This window comes from Aulonocara stuartgranti (genome assembly GCF_965226115.1).
Source record: "Aulonocara stuartgranti genome assembly, chromosome: 1".
Taxonomy (NCBI): Eukaryota; Metazoa; Chordata; class Actinopteri; order Cichliformes; family Cichlidae; genus Aulonocara; species Aulonocara stuartgranti.
Genome location: NC_138939.1, coordinates 8,594,348 through 8,618,413, shown reverse-complemented (window position 1 = coordinate 8,618,413; position 24,066 = coordinate 8,594,348). Strand labels below are relative to the sequence as shown.

Below are 24,066 nucleotides of genomic sequence, written 5' to 3'. Positions count from 1 at the left end.
ACACTGTGTTCGTGTTTTTCTCCTAAACAATAAGTTCCGTTGGAGCAGCCTTTCAATGCCTCTCTCTGTCTCTCGCTAGCAAAGTTGACCCAGACAACAAAGTAAAGCTAGTTTTCGGCTACGAGCCCAACACGAACCCGACATATTAGCCAGAGGTCCCTTTACTACAGTTCGGAGACGCGGACATATTTTATATACACGCGGAATAGTTTTCTGTACGAGATCGCTGCAAAAAGTGCAGCTTTACCTAATGTCCATCCTACTGTTACTCATTTATATTAAGATTTAAAAATCTAGTTGGTTTTGGTATGGTGAGTAGCCTTCTGTAATAGTAAAAAAACACAGCAATAGTACATTCATGTAGTTGTAAAAGCATGATAAAATATTACGTAATCCAAAATATTCAGAATACGTTAGTCTCATTGAGTAACGTAACAGAGTGCGTTACAAAATACATTTTGGGGCATGTATTCTGTAATCTGTAGTGGAATACATTTTAAAAGTAACCTTCCCAACACTGGAAGCAGGCATGGTTTTAGAACTACTGACACAACAGGCGTCGAGAGTAGCAATGACAAGCCACATTGACCGTGTGACATTCACATGAGGTTTATATGGGTGCCAAAAGGGTTATTTGTCATTTTGCACTAAAGTTATTCATTTTATTTCATATTTAAATTAATTAATACATATTATGAACATTTTGAGCCAGGTAGTTCATTTTTTTAGCAGAGGAACAGTTTAGCAGAGGGCCAAATTTTCATTACCAGATGAATGAAACGGAGCGTTTCAAAAACAGTCGGGCCTGTGGCGTGCATCAAATGATCAGCGATGATTGCCTACAAAGAAATGTCCAAGGAGTGAGTAAATAAAGAGGATAAAATCTTAATCTTTAGAGTGATGAGTCAGTACTTTTCTTGAAATACCAGGAAGCAGGTTTGTCTTGCAGACTAGTTTTGTTGGTCTTATTTATGCCTGTCTTTATCTTTGAGCTCAGTTGTGTTCTTCTACTGGTAAGAATGATTTAAGTTTAGAGATACATCTGAAGACTCAACCTGTTTCACTCAAAGTTAGGAAGGATGAAATGATGGATGTAAGGAAATATCTGCACTGTACAGACAGCACAGCGACACACTTCTATGTGACTTGCCTGTTATGGTTTTAATTAACCTGAACTCTGGTATTACAAAGAAAACTCTTCCGTTACAGGTTCCAAAAGCAACAACCTTAGTATCACATTTCTGTAGCACAGGGTTATACATGAAGTCATGCCTAGTTGCTGTACCAAATCATATTTTTCCTTTACGCAGCTGGGAAATATTTAAATTCCACATATTCATCTGTAAATATGATGAATCTAAAATAAGCCTGAATTTTGAATGTCAATTGGTCATTTTAATAACCTGCTTATCGAGTTGCATCTTCACATCCTTCGCTTAGCAGCAATATGCTGCAGAGGAGCATGGTAATGCAAACGGTAAAAAAGCATAAATAACAAAATAAAAGCATTATTTCTGGTCCTTGAGTACAGTGCCAACCTCTTTCAGAATGTTTTACCCTGATGGGTATTAGCCCCCGACCTCATGCTGCATTAGAAAAAAAAAAACCAACCCTGAATTTTCAAACTGTTTCCCTAAATGCAGTTACACAACATAAACATGAATATACATTATGGCAGAGTTGTTGGCTTTTTTATGTTTTTCTCCCTTTTTTAATGTCCTGTATATGTTTAATTATACGGCATAATAAAGTGAAGCCACAGTGTGCCCCTCCTCTGGAGTGATTGCAGAGGGGGCGGAGGAGGAATCTTAACTTATTTTCACTTCGTTTTCACCTCCTCACATTTCTTCATTTCACATGGGCTGGAATCGCCTGCGGCGTTCTCTTTCCCTTCTCCAGAGCAAAGTGAATGTGACTTTTCTAAGGGGGTCACAGGATGCCTGGAGGCCTGTGGGTGTTACTGGACTGTTGCCTGCTCTTAGCTTCACTGAGGGGCTTGTCATAGATTTCATCTCCACAAAAATGAGCCGGGGGCCCTGGCCAGGAGCACAAGCAGCCAACGTTATGAAGGGCCCACGCTGATTATTTCCCTCTGACATCGCATCCTGAGCTTTCCGCATTAATCCTAGACAAAGGCAGCCCTTCAGTGCTGTGCCAGAGCTCAAATTAGGAGCCAGATAATGGCCTTGTTGAGATCCTGTTCTGTTCACTGAGAGGCAGAACTCCTGCTGAAATCTGCTTTTTTTATATTCCTTTACTCCTGCTTATTTTTTCACTAAACAGACCACCTTTCCACCTTGTTTGGACTGTGACGGAATTCACGTGACACAATTTTGCTTCTTTCCCCGCAGCCCGATCCCCCCTTTCAATCACCTTTAATGTGATGGCGGCTTGGCCGCAGTTGGGCCTGTGCCTGGATGTAGATCGCTAGAAGCTGTGAAATTGATAGCCAGTCAAGACTGGAGTGTCTGTCTCCAGCTTGATCTAGTCTGCAGGAGGGAACAAAGGGGGTCTTACAGGGCTCCTCGGGGTGGATTAGTTCCAAGGAACCAATGGCTGCAGCTGCTGGCTGGCTTGCTGGAAGAGGGCCTGCTGTGGCCCCAGTGGTGGGTCAGCACACAGGCAGAGGGTGCTCAGGCGCACATACTCCAACTCTGCCTCCAGCTTAATTGTTCCGATCCTACAACCCTTACCCAGCTATCTGCACACACAGGTTCAACACAAAAGTCAAGGGTGAGCTACCAGTTTTAGGAGTTTGTGATGACGTGTGCTAGCAAAGGGTGTTTGAAGTTGTATGGAGAAATGACCTTTGGCCTCATGAATGCTTTAACAAGTATAGAATGAAAGGGAATTAACTTTTAGGATCATTACTTCTACACATTACTACTGCATCCTACACAAAAGTCAACTCTATTCCATATTCAATTCTTTTCTCCAGCCACCAACATTTGTATATTGTATGTAAAAGCTGGTAAGATGGTATAGATATATTACAGCTTTTACAGAGCTATTTTTGGCTTGTCTGTCTCTCATCCTTTACAGACTTGAGTTCAGTGAATAAAGGATGAGAGACAGACAAGCCAAAAATAGCTCTGTTTATAATGATTATTCCATGACACCCTCTGTACTCTGTCCTTTAACACATTTAATACGATTTGAACACTTTACTGTTTCATTTCCACCCATTGATTTTTGTATGTTGTGATCTCCTCTCATCTCATATGGTGAATCCTGTCTGAACTGAGTTGCTGCAGTTTTGCTAGCTTATGAGTGGCAGAGGCTCCTCTGTACATCTAAGGTTAGCATTAAAGGTTCTGCGATGTAAACTGTGCCTCAGTGCACAATGTCCTGCAGTGTTAAACATGCTCAGAGCTTTGAAACATCCTTGACACATTTATGAGCTCTGAGTTATCATCCAGGCACTTAGGCCATTTATCACATCAAAGGAAGAGCTTTGTTTGTTGACGTAAAAGCGACAATAGCAGCTAAATTGCCCCAGTTTGTACAGCCACACTGGCTTTCTCCTATCTGTCTCAACCAGGCGCAATGCGAGGGACAAAGGTAGGCGAGCGATTTAATAGTGAGCACAGTCTATTTTTCCATTTGAATTCATTTCACCTTCTTTCTTTGAGGCTGTAGATCAGAAAGAAGGAGTGAGGCAATAGAGTGAGAGGCATGGGGAGAGAGGGGGAAAAGCACAAGGAAAACTGATGCCCTTTCCTCCAGCTAAATTAACAGGAATCACGTGGAAAACAATCTGAGTCTCCAATGAAGGAGGGAGGGGGGGGACCATTAAAATTAGCCCCAAGCTATGGACTGCACCCAATATCACTAAAGCTGCACTCACTACAGATGTGGAGGCTGGCTTACAGGCAAACTATGCTCTGTTCTATAGCTACAATTAAAATCAACCTCGCTGCCAAAAAATAGGAGGGGGAAAGAGGGGGTTGAAAGGCAGACATGGAACATCAAAGACAGATTGAAATGTGTAGTCAGTAATAAGAGTGGTCTCCAAGCCCCGAGGTTCTCCACGGTCCCCTTGTTAATGAGAAATTTTGACCTCTGGTTTGTAAGTTAAACTTGTAATCTCGGTTAATGAAGTAAATCAATCCCAACTCGGGAGTGTTCAGTGTCTCTCCCTTTGCCTTCGCCCGCCAACCTCCCCTCTGTCCTTCTCTCTTGTGCTTTTCTCCTTTGCTTACTCCTCCTCCTCCAATGTCCCTCCCAATGTGCCGCCTGGGAGTAAAATGTCCAGGTCTTCAACCAGACAAACAGGAAACTCTGAGAGTACAAGGCTTCCGGAGCTGGAGGGGGTGTGTAAGGACTCAGAGGACTACGACCAACCAGGCTGTTTGGTTAAGAAGGAGACAGGCCAACCGAATGATTGTAGAAGGCACAGCATAAAGGAAAACACTTGCTCCTCCTCCTCATCGCTTTTTCCTTTCCATCTTTTTCCCTTCTCTGTCCAGAATCTGTTGGGGTTAGTATATGGTTAGAAAGTCGTGGCTACTTGCTAATGTTGAAGGAGCAGGGGCAGTAATGAGCAAATATAATGTAGTCACAGCAGCTGCCTCCTGTTTTGTACCTTCCTTTTGCTCCTCTCCGAGTCATACACCAAGTGGACGGTTTTAATGGAAAAGACAGCTAACTTAACCTTCTTGTGGAGCTCTGTTTTTGCCCTTAACCAAACAGAGCCTGTTGTTAAATCCACTGGGAGCCTTGACATTAACCCCTGATTAGCTCTTGCATTTCTAAGATTTTTTTTCACCTCTAATGCAAGTAAGGGTGGGATCTGAGACGAATGCAACGACTTTAGCATGACTTCTGTGAGGATGCAGTGAAGCATAAGGATTCCTGTGTGAGCTCCCCTTCTCTACATACTACATAAATATGATTAAAGAGGGCACGGAGAGGCTGCTATTGGTTTCATAATGTCAAGAAGATTTTAATGTTAGTCTGACTTTACGTCTCAAGGCAATTCAGTATTTCTACTAGTGAGGACACAAAGGAGACAGAGTTGAGTCTTCCGAATGGTTACAGGGGTTTTTTGGCCAGATGCCATCCGTTTTGAGAGCTTTAACACGGTGAACTTAGCCAACTTTCTTTTCCCCTACACAATGCGGAGCACAGTTGTATCCACTAGGATTTTAACATTATGTTCTGTGGGTTAAAGCATTTAAAATACAGCTATATCATGGAAAGACAAAACTGTTGGTTTTTGCTTTAATTATATCAAATACTTTTCTTTCCACTCCCATTCAGTTCCATTGTGAGCTAACGTGAAACATTAAAACATGAAATTCATGTAATCAATAGATATGCAGTTGACCTGAAATGCTTAAAATCATAGTCAGAGGTCCAGCATTTTAGTTCTAGGTAACAATAGACCGATTTGCAAGGGATGGCATACCTCCATACAATAGTCACACTTGTCACATACGTTTGCGAGCATGTCTGGAGTCACTTCAGGCACTGCTGTTGTTATGCAACCTACCGGCAACACCTGAAAGTCACGAATCCCGTCTTTTAATAGTACATGTTTCAGTCATTACCGGTGAACAACTGTAGAATTGGATGATTTTTTTTTTTTTGATACACCTTCCATGCGTGTTTAATATACACCACATGAAAATTGTTGTTACCAAGTCTCTGGACTGCTTCTTTGGGGGCCACTAATGTTTGTACTCAGTTTTGTACATGTACATATCCAGCAGATATTGAGATACTGAGAAATTTTGTAAAACCTTTTACTGCTGGAGGTGCTGCAGGAAAGGTCACAGGATCACAAAGTTGTAATTCGGGTTCCTACTTTTTCCCACCATGGTTATATATGAAAATGTTTAACTAGAAATTCAAGAAAAGTCAAGATCATCAAAGTCTTAGGATTAATCCTCTGGGCATTTTATATGCATGTCCAGCATTTAATGGCAGACCAACAGTTTTTGAGACATCTCAGTCAGCACTAAAGGGTCGGAATAGCAAAAATGACTATACCCAACCATCATTGCCTTACATGAAACCAGTGCTGCTAAGATGATAAATAAGCACAAATTTCTAATAAAGATTTTGATAAACTTCAAAAATTGTTATCTTCTTTATGGCCTCTTGCTTTAGGATAATAGTTATGAATATTTGTGCAGTTGCTTATCCTGTTTTAACATGATGGCAGGATTAAAATAAACTTTAGTGTACTTTTATTTCTCAATAGCCTGTTTCCTGTTTGTTTCTACACCTCTACATATTTAAACATATTGAACGTATTTAGGGGGCATATAAGATCTTACTCATATGGGTGTATCACCTTCTTTTCTTTTCCCTACAACTACAACCAGTTGATTAAAAAAATAAAAGGTTTAGCTCAATATACTTTACATTGAAAATATAATTATAAAGTTCCAATGTCTTTTTGTTAGTGATTCCTAAATAGAGCATACATCTATACATGTACATGGTAGTTTTAACACAGTAGTCTCCTTATTTAGATAAGAAGCTTCTATATATTCATATTCATGCCAAAGTAGATATCCCCCTCATTTCTGCCTTTAAAACTTTGCCCTGAAATAATGGTTAAATATACAGTTTTGACAACAAAGTTGAGCCCCAGGCACTTAAAAGATACCCATCTTAAAGAAATTAATTACCTCCCTTGTTAATCTTGATATAATTAAATTTCTGAAGAATGAAATTTGCTGCATTTTTTTCCCCCTCCGCCTCGCTGCTATGGAGGCGGACCAGTAATGGCTGGCTCTCTAGCTAGCCTGCTGGCCAGGGACGTGGGGACAGCCTAACATCGTGGGCCCCATGCTGTGCTATACCGCACTGTGCAAACCCACACTCCTCATCCTACGCTTTCACCACTCATAGGGATAGGCAGTGAAAATGCCTCAATCACTCTTTGCCATTCTGTGCTGCTTATATTTCCTCCATCCTGGAGGAGATGGAAACTCCGAGCCTCAAGTTTCTTATTCTTAACATGTGAGAATGGCATGGAATGACTCGAGAACGCAAGAGCTGCTAATAAAGTTGTCAACATAGAGCCTCTGAAACTTACATGGTGGAGCCCTGGAGAGGCATACATAGAGAGTTCTTTTTGTTATGGCTCACTTAAGAAACTCCTGTGCCTTTGTGTGACTTACTGTCGTTATTTATAGGACCTCCTGCGATGCTGTTAGATTTAACCCTGATTGCCTTTTGCAGCACAGCACTAGCATTACAAAGGAGGAGTGCATTTTAATGTTGCTATGTATTTAGGTTTGTTGTCATTCACTGTTATTTTATGTGCACTCCATTGTCAGCGGTCTAGGTTTAGGTTTGATCCCGTGGAAAAAAGAAGAAAAATATAGTAAAGATGCTGGTAGGAGGGCAGAAGAATGCCAAGACGGGAGGAAGAGTAGCTGTATGTATGGAGATGGCAAACTACAATTGGATGCTAGAAATGCCTGATCAGAGCATAGAACAACGACTTTATGGATGTGCACATCATGCATCCTGTAAGCAATTCCTCTCCACTCATAGGTCGGTGCTAAATAATTTAGAACAATCTTCACTGTGTAATAGTTGAACTATACTAGTTTGCACTTTCCTATTTTTCTGCCAGAAATAGTTTCTGTGTAACCTACAGACATACATTTACAGTTGTTTGTATATTTAATAATATATGTGGGAATGTATGTGGAAACGAACCCTTGAAATTTAAATAATAGTATAAACTGCTTAAAAAGGTAGAAATTGTTAAGTTTAGTATAATCTATCATGATAGATGTTATTTTTACTACAAATATCACATTATTCTAATGTTTTTAGAAAAATTAAAAATATATTGCTCTTAATCGAGGTAATATTTAAGAACTCCAAGTCACTATTTCTAAAAATATAATTTAAAATGCCTTTATTCTTATAACATGAACATAACAAGTTTCATTGTACAAACCTTCATGAGGGAGTTAAACAGAACTCCTTCCATTTCTTCCAACCTTATTGTGTGTTTTACACTTAAAATGCTATTCGGGGATTTATACGTTTCTGTAGAAAGCAGTATAGAAAGAACAATTAAATTATAATTTATGTGATTTTATCTACTTTCTATTATTAACATGATGCCAATGTCAGTGTCTTTAATTTTCACCTGTCATGGTTATTGTCAGTATTATATTAACATCACAATGGTTGAGCAGGTAGGCAGAACTGAACTTGTCCTAATTTTGAAAACAAAACCAAAAACATGTCCTAACACATCTTGGGCGTCAGCTTTACCATAGATATTTGATGCATATTTTAACCAGCCATGTCGACTCAGTGCCTTTTATCAGCTTAACTGTGAGGTGGATTGATGTTAATTATATTCCCTAACTACTAACTTAGTGATATACATACTAATAATAGTATGTATATCACTATGTATATCAGTAATCAGTATCAGCAGGTGTAAATTCATATTATTCACGCTTGGTCTACAAAAAATGTGTACATCTGTAACTAAAACTGAAGCTTCAGATATATTTAAAAAGTTAAAGGTTGAGGCAAAATTGAAATCCAGACAAGCAGATATTTTAGTCCCAGGCTTAAACCGATCAAACAGCTGATCATTACCACTCCTAAAAGCTACTGCCGTTTTCTACCCACCATAAGTCAAGTCTGACTTTGTTACTGCAACCCATTGAAACCTTTTTCTGTAACCCCCCTCTCTGAGACAGGCCCTGTTATGGCTTTCAGTTACACAATACCTACCCTTCATAATCTGGATGAACAACCACATGATTTACATGCAGAGAATGTCCATGCATAAATATCATATCTGTTACAGCTCCCTTGCTGTTCTTCATCTGTTTCATTGTTTTTGTTAAAATGTTGTTGTGATACAGTGTCCTTTATTTTGTATTTTAACAGGAAAACAGAACATCTAAAATTAGCTTCTGAAAATGGTAAAAGAGAACAAACAAGGCGATCCATTAGTGAGGATGGGTTATTGGCTGACTTGCCTCTTCTCATGGCGGCCCATTAAAAGTGGTAATGTCTGCCTGCAGCAGTGCCTGGGGAAGAAGAAGGAGGCCATGGAAGGCATATTTCACATGCATCAGACACTGGAATTAAATAGACCAATGTTCCCTAAAAAGACTGAAGTACATCTCTTTCTGATGTGTGTCCCGGGCAAAAATTCATTGATCTTAGAATGTCCCTTGGCAATTATAAAATATTAAATCCAAGTCGCACTTTTCGGCTCAGCTGAATTTTTTTTTCCTCGCTTTTCACTGCTTTCCATTTGACCAATTTAGAAAAAAAAGTTAGAAATGGATGGCCGTGAAAAAAACGACACTGATAATAAAGGCTGTGCACACTTTCAGATGTCTTTTGTTATGTTTCTGTATTGTTTGTGCAGAACATCTCACATCATTAAATGAATTGAGGTCCCAGCAAAGCTAGGAGTGTCTGAAACATGTCTTATTACACCATCAGAGCTGTGTTAACCAGGAGCACTAGTGATTGAAGCAGACAAGGGAGTTGACTCCCTGTATATGACATCTTCATTTTGAAGCACAAGGTCTTCTGAGTCGCCGATGCCTATTTCAGCGCTCTGGGGACGACAAATATTTGTCAGCTGCTTTCCATTAGGTCTCTGGCCCTTGTGCTGAACTCCCTGGCCTCTTTATGTCCCTCAGAGATTACAGAGGGGGTCTAACAGTTAATTGCCCAAATCATTAAATTTAACATATATCTCAATAAATATAATCAGCCAGCTGTTTGACAAGGTACACAGTTCATTAAGTCCCATTGCTTGTTTGTCGTTTCCCTAATTAAGATTTAGAATCGATCATTGAGTGTGTAATGTACAGTGTAGCTCGGTTTGCACAGGGAGTCTCTCTGCTCAAATGAAAAGGAATGGCATCCGCTTGCTAAAGCTTTACCATTTAGCACACTGACTGCAATGGGAATTAGACATCCTGTGCTAATTAGGGAGGCCAATTAACTGTGAAATTCAGGCATTTTTGACAAATAATCTCAGCAGAGTTCAGACATCACCATGCACATAGATGTTATGAGCCCTGAATGAAGAAAGGATAAAGGCTTATGGCTCTTTCACTGTTTTTGATGTCGGCATATGTTGCTCCTGTTGATTTTGCATTTTCTTTTTTGTGTCAAGTGTCATTCACTCTAACCTACTGTCTCCCAGGTTGGCTTAATATGTTTTACATGCACGTCTTGTAAATTCCACATTTGCTGCTCAATGGCTATTCTGAGTTTAATAATGTACTTGACTACGACACAGACGATAGACAAATACAAAACAATCTTGTCTGAATAAGAAAAGAGTTGTAATGACCATAGATTGCTGCTACTTTTAATATTGCCAGGGCTGGCTTTGGTTTAGCCTCTAAGAAGAACAAAGATGCTGCGGTTGGGCATGTTTGGCAACATTTGACCACTTCTCATTTTTCCAAAAAAAAAGGAATTGGCATCATCAGAAAGCTTCAGTGTTTCTGTGCCTCTCATTCCCATTTTGATTCATGATCACATGTATATTTTAGATTGCATAAATTATGTATTTGTTGGACTAATGAACGGCCTCCACTGATAGAACTTTGGGGGAGTTGTGAATAGCTGGCTATGGTCCCTATCGTCCGCATCAGCATTTTGATTACATGTCACGGCATTTCTGAGCAATGAGATGTGGTTTGGCTTTAAAAGGCTTGTCTGGCCTTTGGAAAAAATTTTTATATACACATACCACAAGGTCCAGAGAGCCACAGAATGCAAACATACCTCCTGGGCTGACCTCTGTCACTACACATGATGACTTTGTTGTGTGTTTGCGTATACATTTGTATCGAGGTATGTGCAGTTATGCGTGTGTGGTCTTGACTCATTGACAACTATAAAACAGGCCCCTGCTGTCTTTATTACCTGTTCAGCCAGTCCTAACTGCTTTGTTCCTGCAGTACATAGAAACACATTTACCAGTGCTTGCGTTGGCATTTTCTCTTCACTTGGAATCTAATAGAAAGGCGCCATTACACCATGGAAGGCAATGGCTTTGGGTGCACGCTGAAGCTGTTTGGATACCAGGCAGCGCCGGAGGTGTGTTTGCTGGGCGCCGAAGGGTAGCTCCTGCAGCTGCCCGCCTCAGGTGCAGGAAGAATTGAGTACTTTCTTTTACAAGATGTGTAATTATTATGGCAGACAAGAGTGTGGATTTATACCAAGTCAATATGTAGATAAGCACTATACACACATATATACACACAGCTGCTTGGGAAAGGATGCTGTTGTATGTGGTATAATAAAGCAGGTTGCCAAAATGCTGTGCAGGTAGGAAGTAAGCCTTCTGGGCCTGTGGAAGAGCAATCTGATGGGAGGAATGAGGCCTCCAGAAAAGTGCCAACAGAACCATAATGAGGAGCTCCTTAACTGCGTTGAAATTTTGCAAAGCTGCCAACCATTTTTACCCCGTTTGCCTCCCACACATCTGGATTTTTTAAATTAATTGCATATTACTCTATACGATTTGAATTTCGACAAGTGTCACATACCATATTGTTAGTCAAAAGACTTTTTTGCTTAACAAAAAAACTAGTAGAAGTACAATATAAGTCGGGCATTTTACTGTAACTTTACTGTAAGTTGATTTAACACCATAAATCCCCAGACTGGTAAAGAGATTTGTTTCAGAATAGCTTAGAAAACTTTGGCAGCTTCTCCCCTTCAGCTTTTTGGATAAAAAACAGTGACACTGGGGGTCACGAATGTTCACAGAGACACTCTATTTAAGTTTTGGTTCATCTTTCTGGGCCATCTATATAAAACATGAAACTCCACTCTTTCCCCTGAAGAGCGTGGATTTTAATCAGACCTGCTCTTCAGACAGCCATTTTCCTGCTGCTCATCTTAGCAGGCGCTGCATCAGGTGCACGGGGACCAGTGTCAGCAGCACGGGAACGAGCCTGTGATGGCTAAGTGATGTCAAAAATGGCCCCATTAATGTCAATTTAAGATCAAGGGCCGATTCATAGCGCGAACCTCTGCCATAGATGTGCTCTCTAAAACCCTACATCTGCAAATCTACTGTGGCTCCTTGGTGTGTTCCTTTTCTTGTAAGTGAAATGTGTCACTGCTCATATGAGGATTTATGTGAAGACTGACAGCTCAGGATACAGCACATGTCTGCCGAGCAGCGGGAACTGTTGTGCTGCTTTTCGTGTCTCATCCTGTGCTTGAGTCAGTGTCTGTTATTGCGCATGGGTTCTGTGTTATTCAGTGCCATGCTATTTTGCTAGTGTACCATTTTCCCTAATTAGGCCATTTGCAGGATGCGTTCTTCTTAGTATGGTCATTTATGTTTGATACCATTCTGAACCGATAGGCTTTTGTTAACTGGTTATTCCTATTTGGAACGTTTCGCAAAGACATCAAAGGGTGGACCACAAGCCTCATTTGGCAACTTCTCCCAGCTATCCATCGGCTGCAAAACACCCCGGTGCCTTGATTATTAACTCAGTCACCACCCTCTCATTCAACTTGAATTAAAAATTAAAAACCAGCAGAAATGACAGTGCCACACCATTGAAAGTAAAGTGTGTAAAACCAACAAGGGCTCATTAGCGAGTAGTTCTGAAGACAAGCATTCTGACTAGAGACTCATTACACTTCTCCTATTTTAACTCTAATTGGGTTCATTTTATATATGAAACGCCTTGAATATTTAATGCTGAAAAAGTTCTACTTCTGATACTTTATGTAGCCAAAGATACTTGGCCTGTGTTAATTGTCCAGGTTATCAGGGAGGCTGTTAGCAGTTTCGTAGCCACTTGTGCCTCACTATAGAAAGTGCCAGAGAAGCAAGACATTGAACACATTGCTTGGTGGGTTATTGGTTGGATTATGATCTTCAGACAAATAAAACTGATTTATTAATCACAACAGCAACAAACGCACCATCTGGATCCTTGTTATGTTAGCTGTTCTGCTGGTGTACTACTCTGGTTGTGGACAATATGGCTTTCCTGTCATTTAGCAGATAATAATTGGCAATATGTGAACAAATGTTATTACCCCCAAATCCTAAGCGGGGTTGCCAACTTAAGCTACAAAGCCCCACCTAATAAAGCCTTTGTACTATTTAACAAGTTGTTCAGCTAGCCAGGCTTAGAGCATTTTAATTAAAAAGATTAAAAACGGTGTTATGGTTTCTTCCTCTAGTTGCCTTCACAAAATCTTTTGTTTCTCTCAGGTTGAAAAGAAAGAGAGAGGGGAAACAAAAGCAAGATTGTGTTTCCAGGCAGGAAAGTTTGAAGTTCTTTGTTTGGAAGTAAGGTTCCGGGTGCAGCAGACTGTTTAGCTTGGTGACCCTGTGACTGTCTTCTGAGGAATTGTATGAGCAGCCCTGCAGAATAGTGCTCCGGGGTCGGCTTTCATCTTAGCAGTAACCTGTGGACTCAGGGCGATGGAATTGCAGCTTTGTCAGTACACTACTAATTAGAAAATTCCTGACCTCGAGCAAGATGTTTTAATTATGTGTTGTGTCAACGAGTTTGCAGATTTAATCCACCGTTGATACACACTCAAGTGTGCAAACTGTGTCGCACATTGTAGTAGATCAAGTGGAATGGAGCACTTTTTTTTCTACTTCGTCTTTCTCTTCCTCGTGTAACCTTACGCCTTTCCTGCACCGTGTTATTCAAGAGCCATCACATGCTTAAGTAGCCAAATTAGACGTGGAGTTAATGTGTTAGCTCGTGAAAAAGCTGGTCTGATTCGCTTTGGTTGTGGGAGGCTGAACAATGTGACAGTATTGTGCTGGGTGTGAGCTCTCTGTTGCAGTGAGTCAGTGTGAGGGAAGGCAGGAAAGGGTTAAACAGAAATTGAGCGGGGATGCTGGGGGCAGCAGTGCTGCAGAACATAGCAGTGTTCGTGCGAAGGCAAGTCATTTCCCGAAACACTGCAGACACATGGCCTGCGGCGCTCTAAAACCTTTGGAGACCAAAATGGCTTGCAGGAGTTAGAAGTAATAAGGTGTTTTTTTGCCTTCTTTCTCCTTGACTGAAATTCTGCACGGTTGCTATGCATTGCCATGGAGCTGTGTAGCTGTTTTTATGGTTTATGTGGGTATTAAGATGCTCTGCAACTGGCCATTTTTGAGATTTGTTGTTGTTTAGTTGTGAGGCAAATGGAAGTTGTTTGTTTTGAAAGTAATTCCCTCATCCTTTTTGCCATGATCAGAATGCTAGACCTCACTCCTGTCCCATTGTGTTTTACCCTTTATTCTTTTAGTTTTTCTTTTTACTGTTCACAAAATGACAAATTAAAAATAACATGTTTGTGACAAGAAAAGAAATATATCGCAAATGGGCTTCACTCGCCTCCATTTTTGAAAGCATGGCGACACTGGCTGCCTCTTATTTAGAAACCTCTGATAGGAACAAAGGCCATCTGCGTCAGTGCATGAACATAAAGCTGTGGTATTAGTCCATTCTGACCTCTGTGATTATTGGTGGACTGAACCAAAACCCTTTTCATCCTTTCCCCTGGTTCTGTTAATCTTGGCTGCCTTGTCTGCTTCAAAGGGGAGCTCCGGCATATAATCTGGGTATGTACATCTGTGAATTATTATTCTAATTCTTTATACGTTTATTAGAGCTGAATAAACTCCACATCAAATACATCACTCGGGCAATGTCAGAAAGCCTGGGGCAAATCAGCCGACATCTGTTAACTCTTTCAAAATGGCCTCATCCAGCATGTCTGTGGGCGTAGAAGAGCGAGAAAAGGGAGAGGCGAGAGAGAAAGTCTCTGTTGCTGATTAATGGCGCCCGGAGAAGAGGCGTTTCAGGCCGAGTGTGGAGATGAAGCGGGGCTGCACTCCCACGGCTGGGCTACACACTGTAAACACTGAAGGGACGAGGCAGCGTTCCCCAACTGAAATGCAGCATGGAGGAAAACATGTGGGAAAGCTTTGCATCCTGGCACATAGTCAGTCAACCAGGCAGTCAGTTAGTCAGCCCTTCAGTCAGTAAATGAGTCGGTCGGTCAGTGAGTCAGTCAAGCTCTGAGCCAGTCAGCCCAACAGTCAGGTCTTCAGTTTGTCAATCAGCAAATCTGCGAGGCCTTCAGTCAACCAGCATGCATGATAGTTTGTCAGCACATCAGGTACTCATCATGTGAGGAAGCCCAACAGGAGTAGGACCTGCAAGCCAATTTAAAGGATCTAAACACCTAATGCAAATATAATTGGAGCACTAAATCATGACTTTGTGCTCTTAAGAGTGACCGAAATATGAAAGAGAAAATTTTGATAACTAAATAGCAGCTATCGTTAACTTCCGCCCAGTTTTTAGCTTTAAAACACTACTTGGTTTAGCTTTTGCTTCGCTTATTTGTCTATGTTATCAGCAGTCTATCATTGTTGTTCTATATATGTCCTCATTGCCTGAGGCTTAGACATAAGAGCTATCTCACCACCAAAGTAAAAGATAAATGTTGTATTATGAACAGCTTCTATTTTTCTTAACCAAGAGTCTAGTATTTGTCTTTTAGCATGACAGCTAAGCGGTGTTTTCTCCCCATGTTGCAGTTTTAGTTAATACAGCGTGATTGTTAGTGTGTTGTCGCACACTGGTACATACAGTACACCCTCTCTCACCACCCAGCCTCTGTCTGCAACTTCTGCCGTGAGGAGTGGAGTGCTGAGACAGCAGGTTGGACTGTGCAGGGCCGAGCAGCTCTGCGTGCCTGGCAAAGTGGGCCATTAACCCACCGCCCTAAGGTGTGACCTGGGCCAAATCCAATATTGGCTTCGGCATCAAGGCACAGGTGCCACTCAGGGTTCAAAGACACAGATCAGCAAGAAACCCACCACCACCGCTACCCTACCCCCTTTCCCTTAAAAAGTAAAGGACTGAATGTAAATTGCATATACATACAAGCACCACTACTGTTACTGTTCAACTGGAGATAATAAGTCAAAAATAAGGGCAAGATTAAGAAAGACAGAGAGTGTAAATAGAAATATGAATTGAAAGTAAGTTTAGCAAAATATGAATTCATTTTAGTTCTGTCAAAGTTAAAGTGAGTTTTGCAGTCCATATATGATCTGATAATCTGAAATTGTGATTTGCTGACTTTGTCCTTTCTGGTAAAATATTCTTTTTTTCCACGAATCTCTGATTATCATATAAAAGTAGAAAAAAAATTAATGTCCAAACACACCAGCCTTGTCATTTTCATGAAATCTGTCCTCACTCATAATTTTATAATTGCATTGGGACTTAAGAAGATAATAACACTAAATAATACAAGCCTTGTATTTGTTGTTACCTTTGTCATTATCTTGAAATCTGTGTGTTCTGCCAAACTGTCTGCTCAGATGAAACAGTGGGTTTCTCTACTAAACAAACAAATAAAAGATAAATGAAGGAACATGTGGAACAGTTTTAATATGTTCCAGTTCACTCTTAAAATCACAGTGATACCAGCATGTTGACGTGGCTATGCACCATTCTTGGTTTAAAACGATGTTAGATTCAGGTGGTCTCTAGTCATTGTTTAGGGAAAATCAAATCTCCTCTCCCATATAAATCAGTTAGAGGGGATGAACTGTCAAACTTACGAAGGAAATGGAGTGTAACAAGTTGAAAATTCTGTCTGGTATCAGGCCATATTTATTGTGAATAACTTCTGTAAATCTTACTTCAGTCATTTAAAGTATGCATTCATGTTCTATTTATAAATCTAATCTGAAGTTTAGCTTCACAAGAAATTGCTGAAACTATTTTTTGCCTTATTATAGGGTCACAACCCAAGAATGTGCAGGACTTGTCCTGTGCTTCAGTGCCTCTCTCATTATTTTCCACTTAGTGTGTTATGCTAATTGCAAGATAGATAAAGCACATTTAGACGTGTTTTTTCTGCTTTTTCGTGCATTCGCATATGTGCTGGAAACCACAGGGAATTAAATAGTGTAACATAATGTGTCTGGACCATTGGCGCGTTGTCATGTATGTCAACACACTGTCGCTGAAGACCAGAGCCAGCAAAAGAGGCCTTATTACAGACGAGCTTTAAAGCCTCTGCTCTCCCCTCCTCAGGTTCTATCCACCGCACTCTCTGTGTTTTTTCTGTCTGTCCCCCGCTCCAAACAAGTCAAATGTCTGAAGAGATGTATCGAAGTATCCCTGCGCATTCTGTACGATGGATATGTCATATGACATAATGCCTCCGAGCGCCCATCACAGATAAAATGACAGATGCTGTTTTTTGCCTCATGGATCTTTCTTGGCCAAGCTGATTTTGAGATTTTCCTTTTTGCTGTACTCCTCTGTCTGTCTTTGTGACTCTGCTCTCGTACTCTTTCCTCTGCTCACGTTTTCTTTTTATCCACCATGACCTTACAAAAGTCTACCATTTTGTTTTTTTTATTGAATTTCAAACACAATTACAGTGTAATTGCTAGACAAGGAGCGAATAGTCATTGATGTCTCACTTCCCTTTCTAACTGACACTCCACCATCTGCTTTGTTTAGCGGTGGTGTTTACCATGCCCATCCCTCTCCTCCCTCCTCTGCAACATTATTTCCTGTGTGTACTGGTGAGAGGCATTGGTCTCCATAGATACTGACAACAACATACCACTGTTTGGGTTGTTGGCATTCCTTATGACGACAGCATATAAAGACAGAGGGGAGAGGAGAGGCTGTTTTGAGTGAATTCCTCTATAAGCGCTGGACTTTCTGCCTGTATTATTTCAATCACTTACGACTGCCCTTGTCCCCAAAGGGAATAAGGCATTCTGGGATCTGCAGTGCACTACCTGTTGACCATGATCTGTCTGTGCTTTCTGCCTCCCTCCACCCCACCATCACCCACTTTAGCCACTGCACCACCCCAGCACTGACTGCCTGCCTGTGGCCAGTGCTGCCCATCCATCTAGGTGGATGGATGGCTTTGATTGGTAAAATCTGTGGCCCTGTCATCAACCTTACTTGTGAGTGGCAGTAATTGGCATGGCAGTAGGCAGGCCCATCTTTCACGTGTGGTCAGCTATGATTGACCTGATTAAAGTGGGGTTGCTCCCCAAAGTGAGGGTCTGGTGTGCCCCAGGGTGCTGAGGAGCATGCTGTACCCACTTGCCCCTAGATGTGGTTGAGGTAAGTTGGCAGGAGAAGTGGCCTGGCTAGCCTCAATCATCATACAGCTTCCAAAAAGGGACAAAATGTGTTCTAAGGGTAATTTGAGACAAGGCATCATCATACATTGTACACAAACACAAGCATATGAGGGGGTGGGTACTGGAGGGACTTTGGTTTTGTTCTTGTAAATTCATACCCATCATATGTTTGCAGTTAAGGCCTGTCTGTACTCTGTGTTTACAGAGTGGTGCAATCATTGTAATTATGAGAGGGTGTTCCTGACTGAAATGTCTGTCTTATTTCTCTGTGCCTGGGTGAAAAGTGGGCACTCGCTGGATTTGTTTCCCAGTGTTTCTCATTTCCAAATGTAAATGCATCTCTTGATTTGTATCAGCCTCTGTATATACTCCCTGTTTTTTTATCGTTCTCCTTTTTCCTGGATCAAATACAAACAACAAGGTCTCCATTTCAGACTGGAACGTCAGCTAAGATCTATGTCAGCAGAGTTGTTTATTTAGAGGAAAAATCTGTTCATAGTCCAGGCAATGTAAAGAGCCATAAAACATACATGAGCAAAAATGTGGCCTTTGGTGCATGTTGCCAATGTTTTGTTTTGTAAGTTTAAAGAATTTTTTTTTTAACATTTGCCTGCACCTGAAGATCTGGACATTATTAGTGTGTCTTTTGATCTCATCCAGCTCTTCAAGACAGATTATTTTTCTTTATTGGAGGTGTATACTTGCTTAGAGGCCACATTCCTTACTATTGATACTGTCAATGTGTTTGCCATTGAACAAAGATTACTTTATTTTCTGAATGGAAACCACATATTGCTTGACTCTAAACAGTTTTGTGTTTTACTATAGAAACTGTTCCAAAGACTTACAGAAAAGAAAGTGAGGGAAAAACTCTTAGTAAAAGGAACAATAAAAAAAGTCATACTGAGTTTGGGGTTTGTGTTGAGGTCACAGCATGGTGGTGCACTGATAGGAGGTGGTATACAGGGCTTTGCAGACCCATATGTACATGTTGTAACTGTAGCTGCACTGTCACCAAGGGACAGTGTCAAAAATACGTAGAACAACCAGTAAACTGGGCTACTCTAGGTTAAGTTGGGAGTTTAGCTTAGCTGTAAAAAAAAAAAAGCCATACAAAAAGCTTGTTTGCAGTGAGGTGAAACCAAAAATAATGAAAACTGTCTATATTTGAGCTATATGCTATCTTTGATGTCTTTTTTGCAATTTGTCTTCTTTGTGGTGGACTTTACTGTCTGTCCCATTCTGTTCAAGCCAACCTTTCAACCAGTTGGCCATCTGTTATGCTTTTGGCCTTTTAAATGAAAAAAAAAAACAACCATCCAATGGCAACAGCTACATTACATGCAATGTAGCTGCCGCATTAGTTGAATTCCCACAATCCCTCTCTTTGCATAGCCAAAGTACACAAACAGACACCAATGTGGGATCAAAAATCGATCATTACACACCACAATTTAACTTATCACAATTTGCCATTCAAAAACAAAAGTATTCTCTTCTCTTTTTAGCTGCATGATTCCTACAAAGTCACAAATGAGTTGCTAGAAAGTAAAATACGATTGAGTAAATCTGTCGTCAACCTATCAGTTTGCGATTAAATGGGGTCAAGTGGGCAATTGCGTGGTCTCTGTGTGGCCATATGGCAATTAACTGTGATAAATTAATGCAAAATTGCAAACCTCTTTATCTGCTGAATGGCATAGGCACATGGCAAGCTTCTTGTTATATAGAAATATAACAAAAATACAGCCAGCTGGCAACCAGTTGAGTTGAGTCCCCTTTTTTGCAAAGAGACACATTGCAGATGAGATGTGCTTATCAGTCCAGACGGAACCAGATTTACTGCAAAATATTTGCAATCTGTTTGCATTTATAAATTAAACGTCAGTTATTTGCAAATCTTTGTCAATCTGTCTGAAAGTAATTGCAGTCTGACTGAGTCGGACTGTAGTAATTCAGAGACAGGCTGCCTACCCCCAGGCGACCCATGCAGTCGCCTCACAATTCAAAGTGGCTGCCCAGAGCTTGAAGGTTTTGCATGTGTAATGTCTGGGCAATCAGTTGATCATCCAAACTCTTTGGTGATGAAATGCACACAAAAAAAAAATCAATATTGACCACCAACTTTTCTTAGTTACAAGGGGACCGTTATGTTTTTACTGTAGTGTGACTAAGCCATAATGTCAGCCTGCTACAATGCTCACATTCTAAGATGCACGTTGCATTTGTTTAGAAAGCATGGATCCACTGTGTCATAAAAGAGACCTTTCAATTTGAGTTTTATTTTAGGGGAAGAAGTCACAAGATAAGATAAGATAAGATAACTCTTTATTGTCATTGCACAGTCATACATAGTACAGTAGTACAATGAAATTGGAAAAACTGTCCTACGTCGGCACTACATATAACACAACACGACACGATATGACACATCACAACGTAACAAACAACACAACACAGTATATTAACTTAGTATAAAAAAGAAGAATAAGTGTATGTGTATTGCACACTGTTATTATTGCACATTAATTATTATTGCACCTTGTTATAAATATAAATATTATTGTTATCGTTTTAAACATTGTTACCTCCCCCTAAAAAGTCCAGGGAGGTATCCAGTCAGGTCAGCTATTTACATTGATCAGGGCTATTGCCCTGTTGTAAAAGCTGTCCTTGAGTCTATTTGTTCGGGACCTCAGCAGCCTGAACCTCCTGCCAGACGGCAGCAGCTTAAACACCCGGTGTCCTGGGTGTGTGCAGTCCCGTAGGATGCTGCGTGCCCTCTTGAGACAAGAAACAAAATCTAGCAAGTTTGCCTTGTCGAGATGTAGCTCTCAACCTCAATATGAAAGCTGAACCATTATGGTATAAAAGTTGATGTTAGCTCTCGATACATGTTTGAAATGCAAAAGTAAAAGGGTTCAAAAGGACAGCAATCCAAATGTAGTAGGAGTGCTGGGAACAGTGTATGGCTGCACAAGGAGATGACCTTGAAGCGCTTTTACTTAAATTGGATGAGGGTTTTACTGTTTTACTGCTGCAGAACTGCAGAACCTGGCTTTTACATGGATAATATAGCACTTGATGAAAAGCATCGACATATCGTATGAGTTATTTCATTTCACCTTTCGACCTCTGCATTGTCTCCAGGTTTCCGGCAGTACGGCAGGCTCCCCAGCCAGCTCATCCGCCCCATCCACCTCATCACGCCAGTATACACGGCAGCGCATCACTCGTGTCAACCTCAGGGACTTAATTTTCTACATGGAGCAGGAGAGAGAGACCGCCCACTCGCTCCTCCTTTACCGTGCCCTGCTCAAGTAGCCTCTGCTCCACTCAGCGCCCACCTCAACCACCTCCTCCTCCTTCCCAGCCACGTGCCTTCAGATCAGGTCTAATGTTTCAGCTCTGTGTCTCCATATGTATTGTAGTGTGATGTTTGATGTAGCTTTTAATAACAAGAAAGAAAGTGAGAGAGATATAGACAGAAAAAAAAATAAAAATAAAACTGGTGTTCCGTGTCTTCTCCTTTAGCTTCACAGTGTGTAGTTAGATCATTCAGTTTAAGGGCCCCATCATTTCCTATTGCTGAAGTTGGATTTGCCAGAGGAATGATGTGTTTACGTCATAGGACTTGACCAAGACCTTCGTCCATGTTTGTTTGACATTCTTGGCAGAAGCTTCAGTGAACCACCTTAAAGTAGAAATTTCCTTGGCTAAGAAAATATAATAGCATATTGATACAGCCTACAATATTATCCATGAGTTATTTGTTGAACACAGTTCAATGAATGTAGTCTAGCTGAACCTAATAAGTGGGACTTTACAGATTTCTAGACCAACTCATGATTCTGAAACATCCAGATTCCAAATAACAGCAGTAAATTCAATTTCCTTACTATATGTGTAAATAGTTCTTTTTGAATTATTTTACAGCATGTATATTTTTATCACATGTAAGCTTTGTAAGAAAAGGAATAATCCATGTGTCAATATTATGAAACCTGATGTTTTGTACAACCATGTGCTTTGAAAGAGTCAAATTTAGATGGTATATTCTGTAGAGTGTTGTTACAAAGGAGACGCCTCTTGAGCCTTCTTGAAAGGTCATTTAACAAAAAAACACATACAGCACTATGTGACACCAGTTTCAGACTGGTTTCCCTTGTTGAGTGAGTCAGTATTTTTAAACACATAATGTGAACATTGTTTTATGACTAGCTGTTTGTAATTTGTCTTATGGTATCATGCCCACAGTAATGGTTTATGAAGGTCAATTTTGCTGTTATTCTGAGTGCATCAGTGGCATGGGAGAATGAAAACAGACATTCCTCTATCATCCACGTTCATAGTTCTTTCTGTACATTACTGATGTTTGGCAAAAACACTTTTTAACTATTTCAAAGCAACCCACACCCTCACTTAATTAATTGAATGGCCAAATTAATCCATGAGATGTTTTAGTGCACAACATTTATATTTGTGTGACATTTGATCCAAAATATAATGTCACAGCAACAAACTAATGGTAAACTGAAGCAAGCGGCTCTGATTTGTTTCTGTTGTTGTCTTTTCTGCAATATCACTGACTGACGAACACTATTTGACCAGAAAGTCCTTTTTACATGTCTTGCATTTTCGTCATAATTACTTTCATCCCCCCATTCCTTAATGTGTTATGTAATGGCATTCATTATGGGTTTTTGTTGTTGTTTGTTTTCGCTATTTAACTAAACATTTTGGCCTCTATGCAGCTTTTCTTGTCATTTTGAAATTTATTTAAATATGGATGACATTTGCAAAAGTCGTGCATTGTAAATTTTGACGGCACTTTTTTGATATCTATTTTACCTGACAACTGAAAGCTGTCATTGTATTATAGCAAAGAAACAGTATTTGCCACTTTCTGTCAAAAGACACTTATTTTTTAACAATTAATATATTTGATCTGTTCTGCTTTTTTTTTAGATTGGCTTTTATGCTCAAGACATTTTCATAAACTTTATCTCTAAAATACCATGTTTTAAAAACAAGCACAACAGTACTTATTGTAGTGATTTCAGATGATTTTATGAATTATTTCTATGGTTTCCGGTCGTTTCACAGGAGGGCATTTCTACTGCTACTGCTACTACTACTCCTAGAACAACAACAACTACTACTACAGCTTTTTAGCCAAAATATTAGGACAATATTCCTGTGTAAACAGATGGAGGAAATACATTTCAGTGTAAGGATGATTTGTAAATATTGTTTACAAAACTATGTGTTTATTAGAACCACGTTATTTTTGGTAAACTCTTGTATATATCTTGAAAATTTCCTGTTTGTGTGAAAAACAATACTTATGTATTTGTACCTATTTTGTAAAGGAATAAATAAGCTGTTTACTAAACTGAAAAGACGACTTTTTCCAGTTTCATCTTTGTATCATTCTGGCAGCGTATGCATAAACATATTTTGTAGGTAGGAGTTTTTTACTCTAAAATGTCTCTAAATGCAAATAATAAAACAACTAAGCAATGTGTTCACCTCTTAGATTTTCAAGGGAGAATGAGCTATGCTGTTTTTTTTGGTTTTTTTTTTTACCAAAGTCTACTACTAATTCAGCCTGCTTCATTTCCATTTCTAACATTGCACATGCTAAGTACAAACTGAGTCAAGCGTTGCTGCTCAACTATGAAAAGTCCCTCTAGGTTTCTGCTGCTAATTAAGCAGAAGCATTTTCGAAAAGACCAAACCATTTAACTCAGTGCAAAATATTGGGGTTTAGGAGCATATTGGTTTTTTCAGGATCTCGGCCCATTCAGCCCTGAAGACGACCTTCCCCCTTTGCAAAAATGATGAACGGGGAGCACACACATGCCTGGGTAGAGAAAGGCTGGTGAGATTGCATCAGTTCAGTGAGAGAG

The 24,066-nt window shown here is 40.2% G+C and overlaps 1 protein-coding gene across 1 annotated transcript in view; it reads left to right on the top strand.

Moving 5' to 3' along the window:
- The window catches only part of LOC309709398 (transcription initiation factor TFIID subunit 4), a 105,989-nt gene extending 82,433 nt beyond the window's left edge, over positions 1–23,556 (top strand). The window contains exon 14 of the mRNA XM_082538005.1: positions 21,305–23,556. Within this exon, the coding sequence (XP_082394131.1) occupies positions 21,305–21,478 (174 nt within the window). The 3' untranslated portion in view covers positions 21,479–23,556. The remainder of the gene's footprint in view (positions 1–21,304) is intronic.
- Positions 23,557–24,066: the final 510 nt, after the last annotated feature.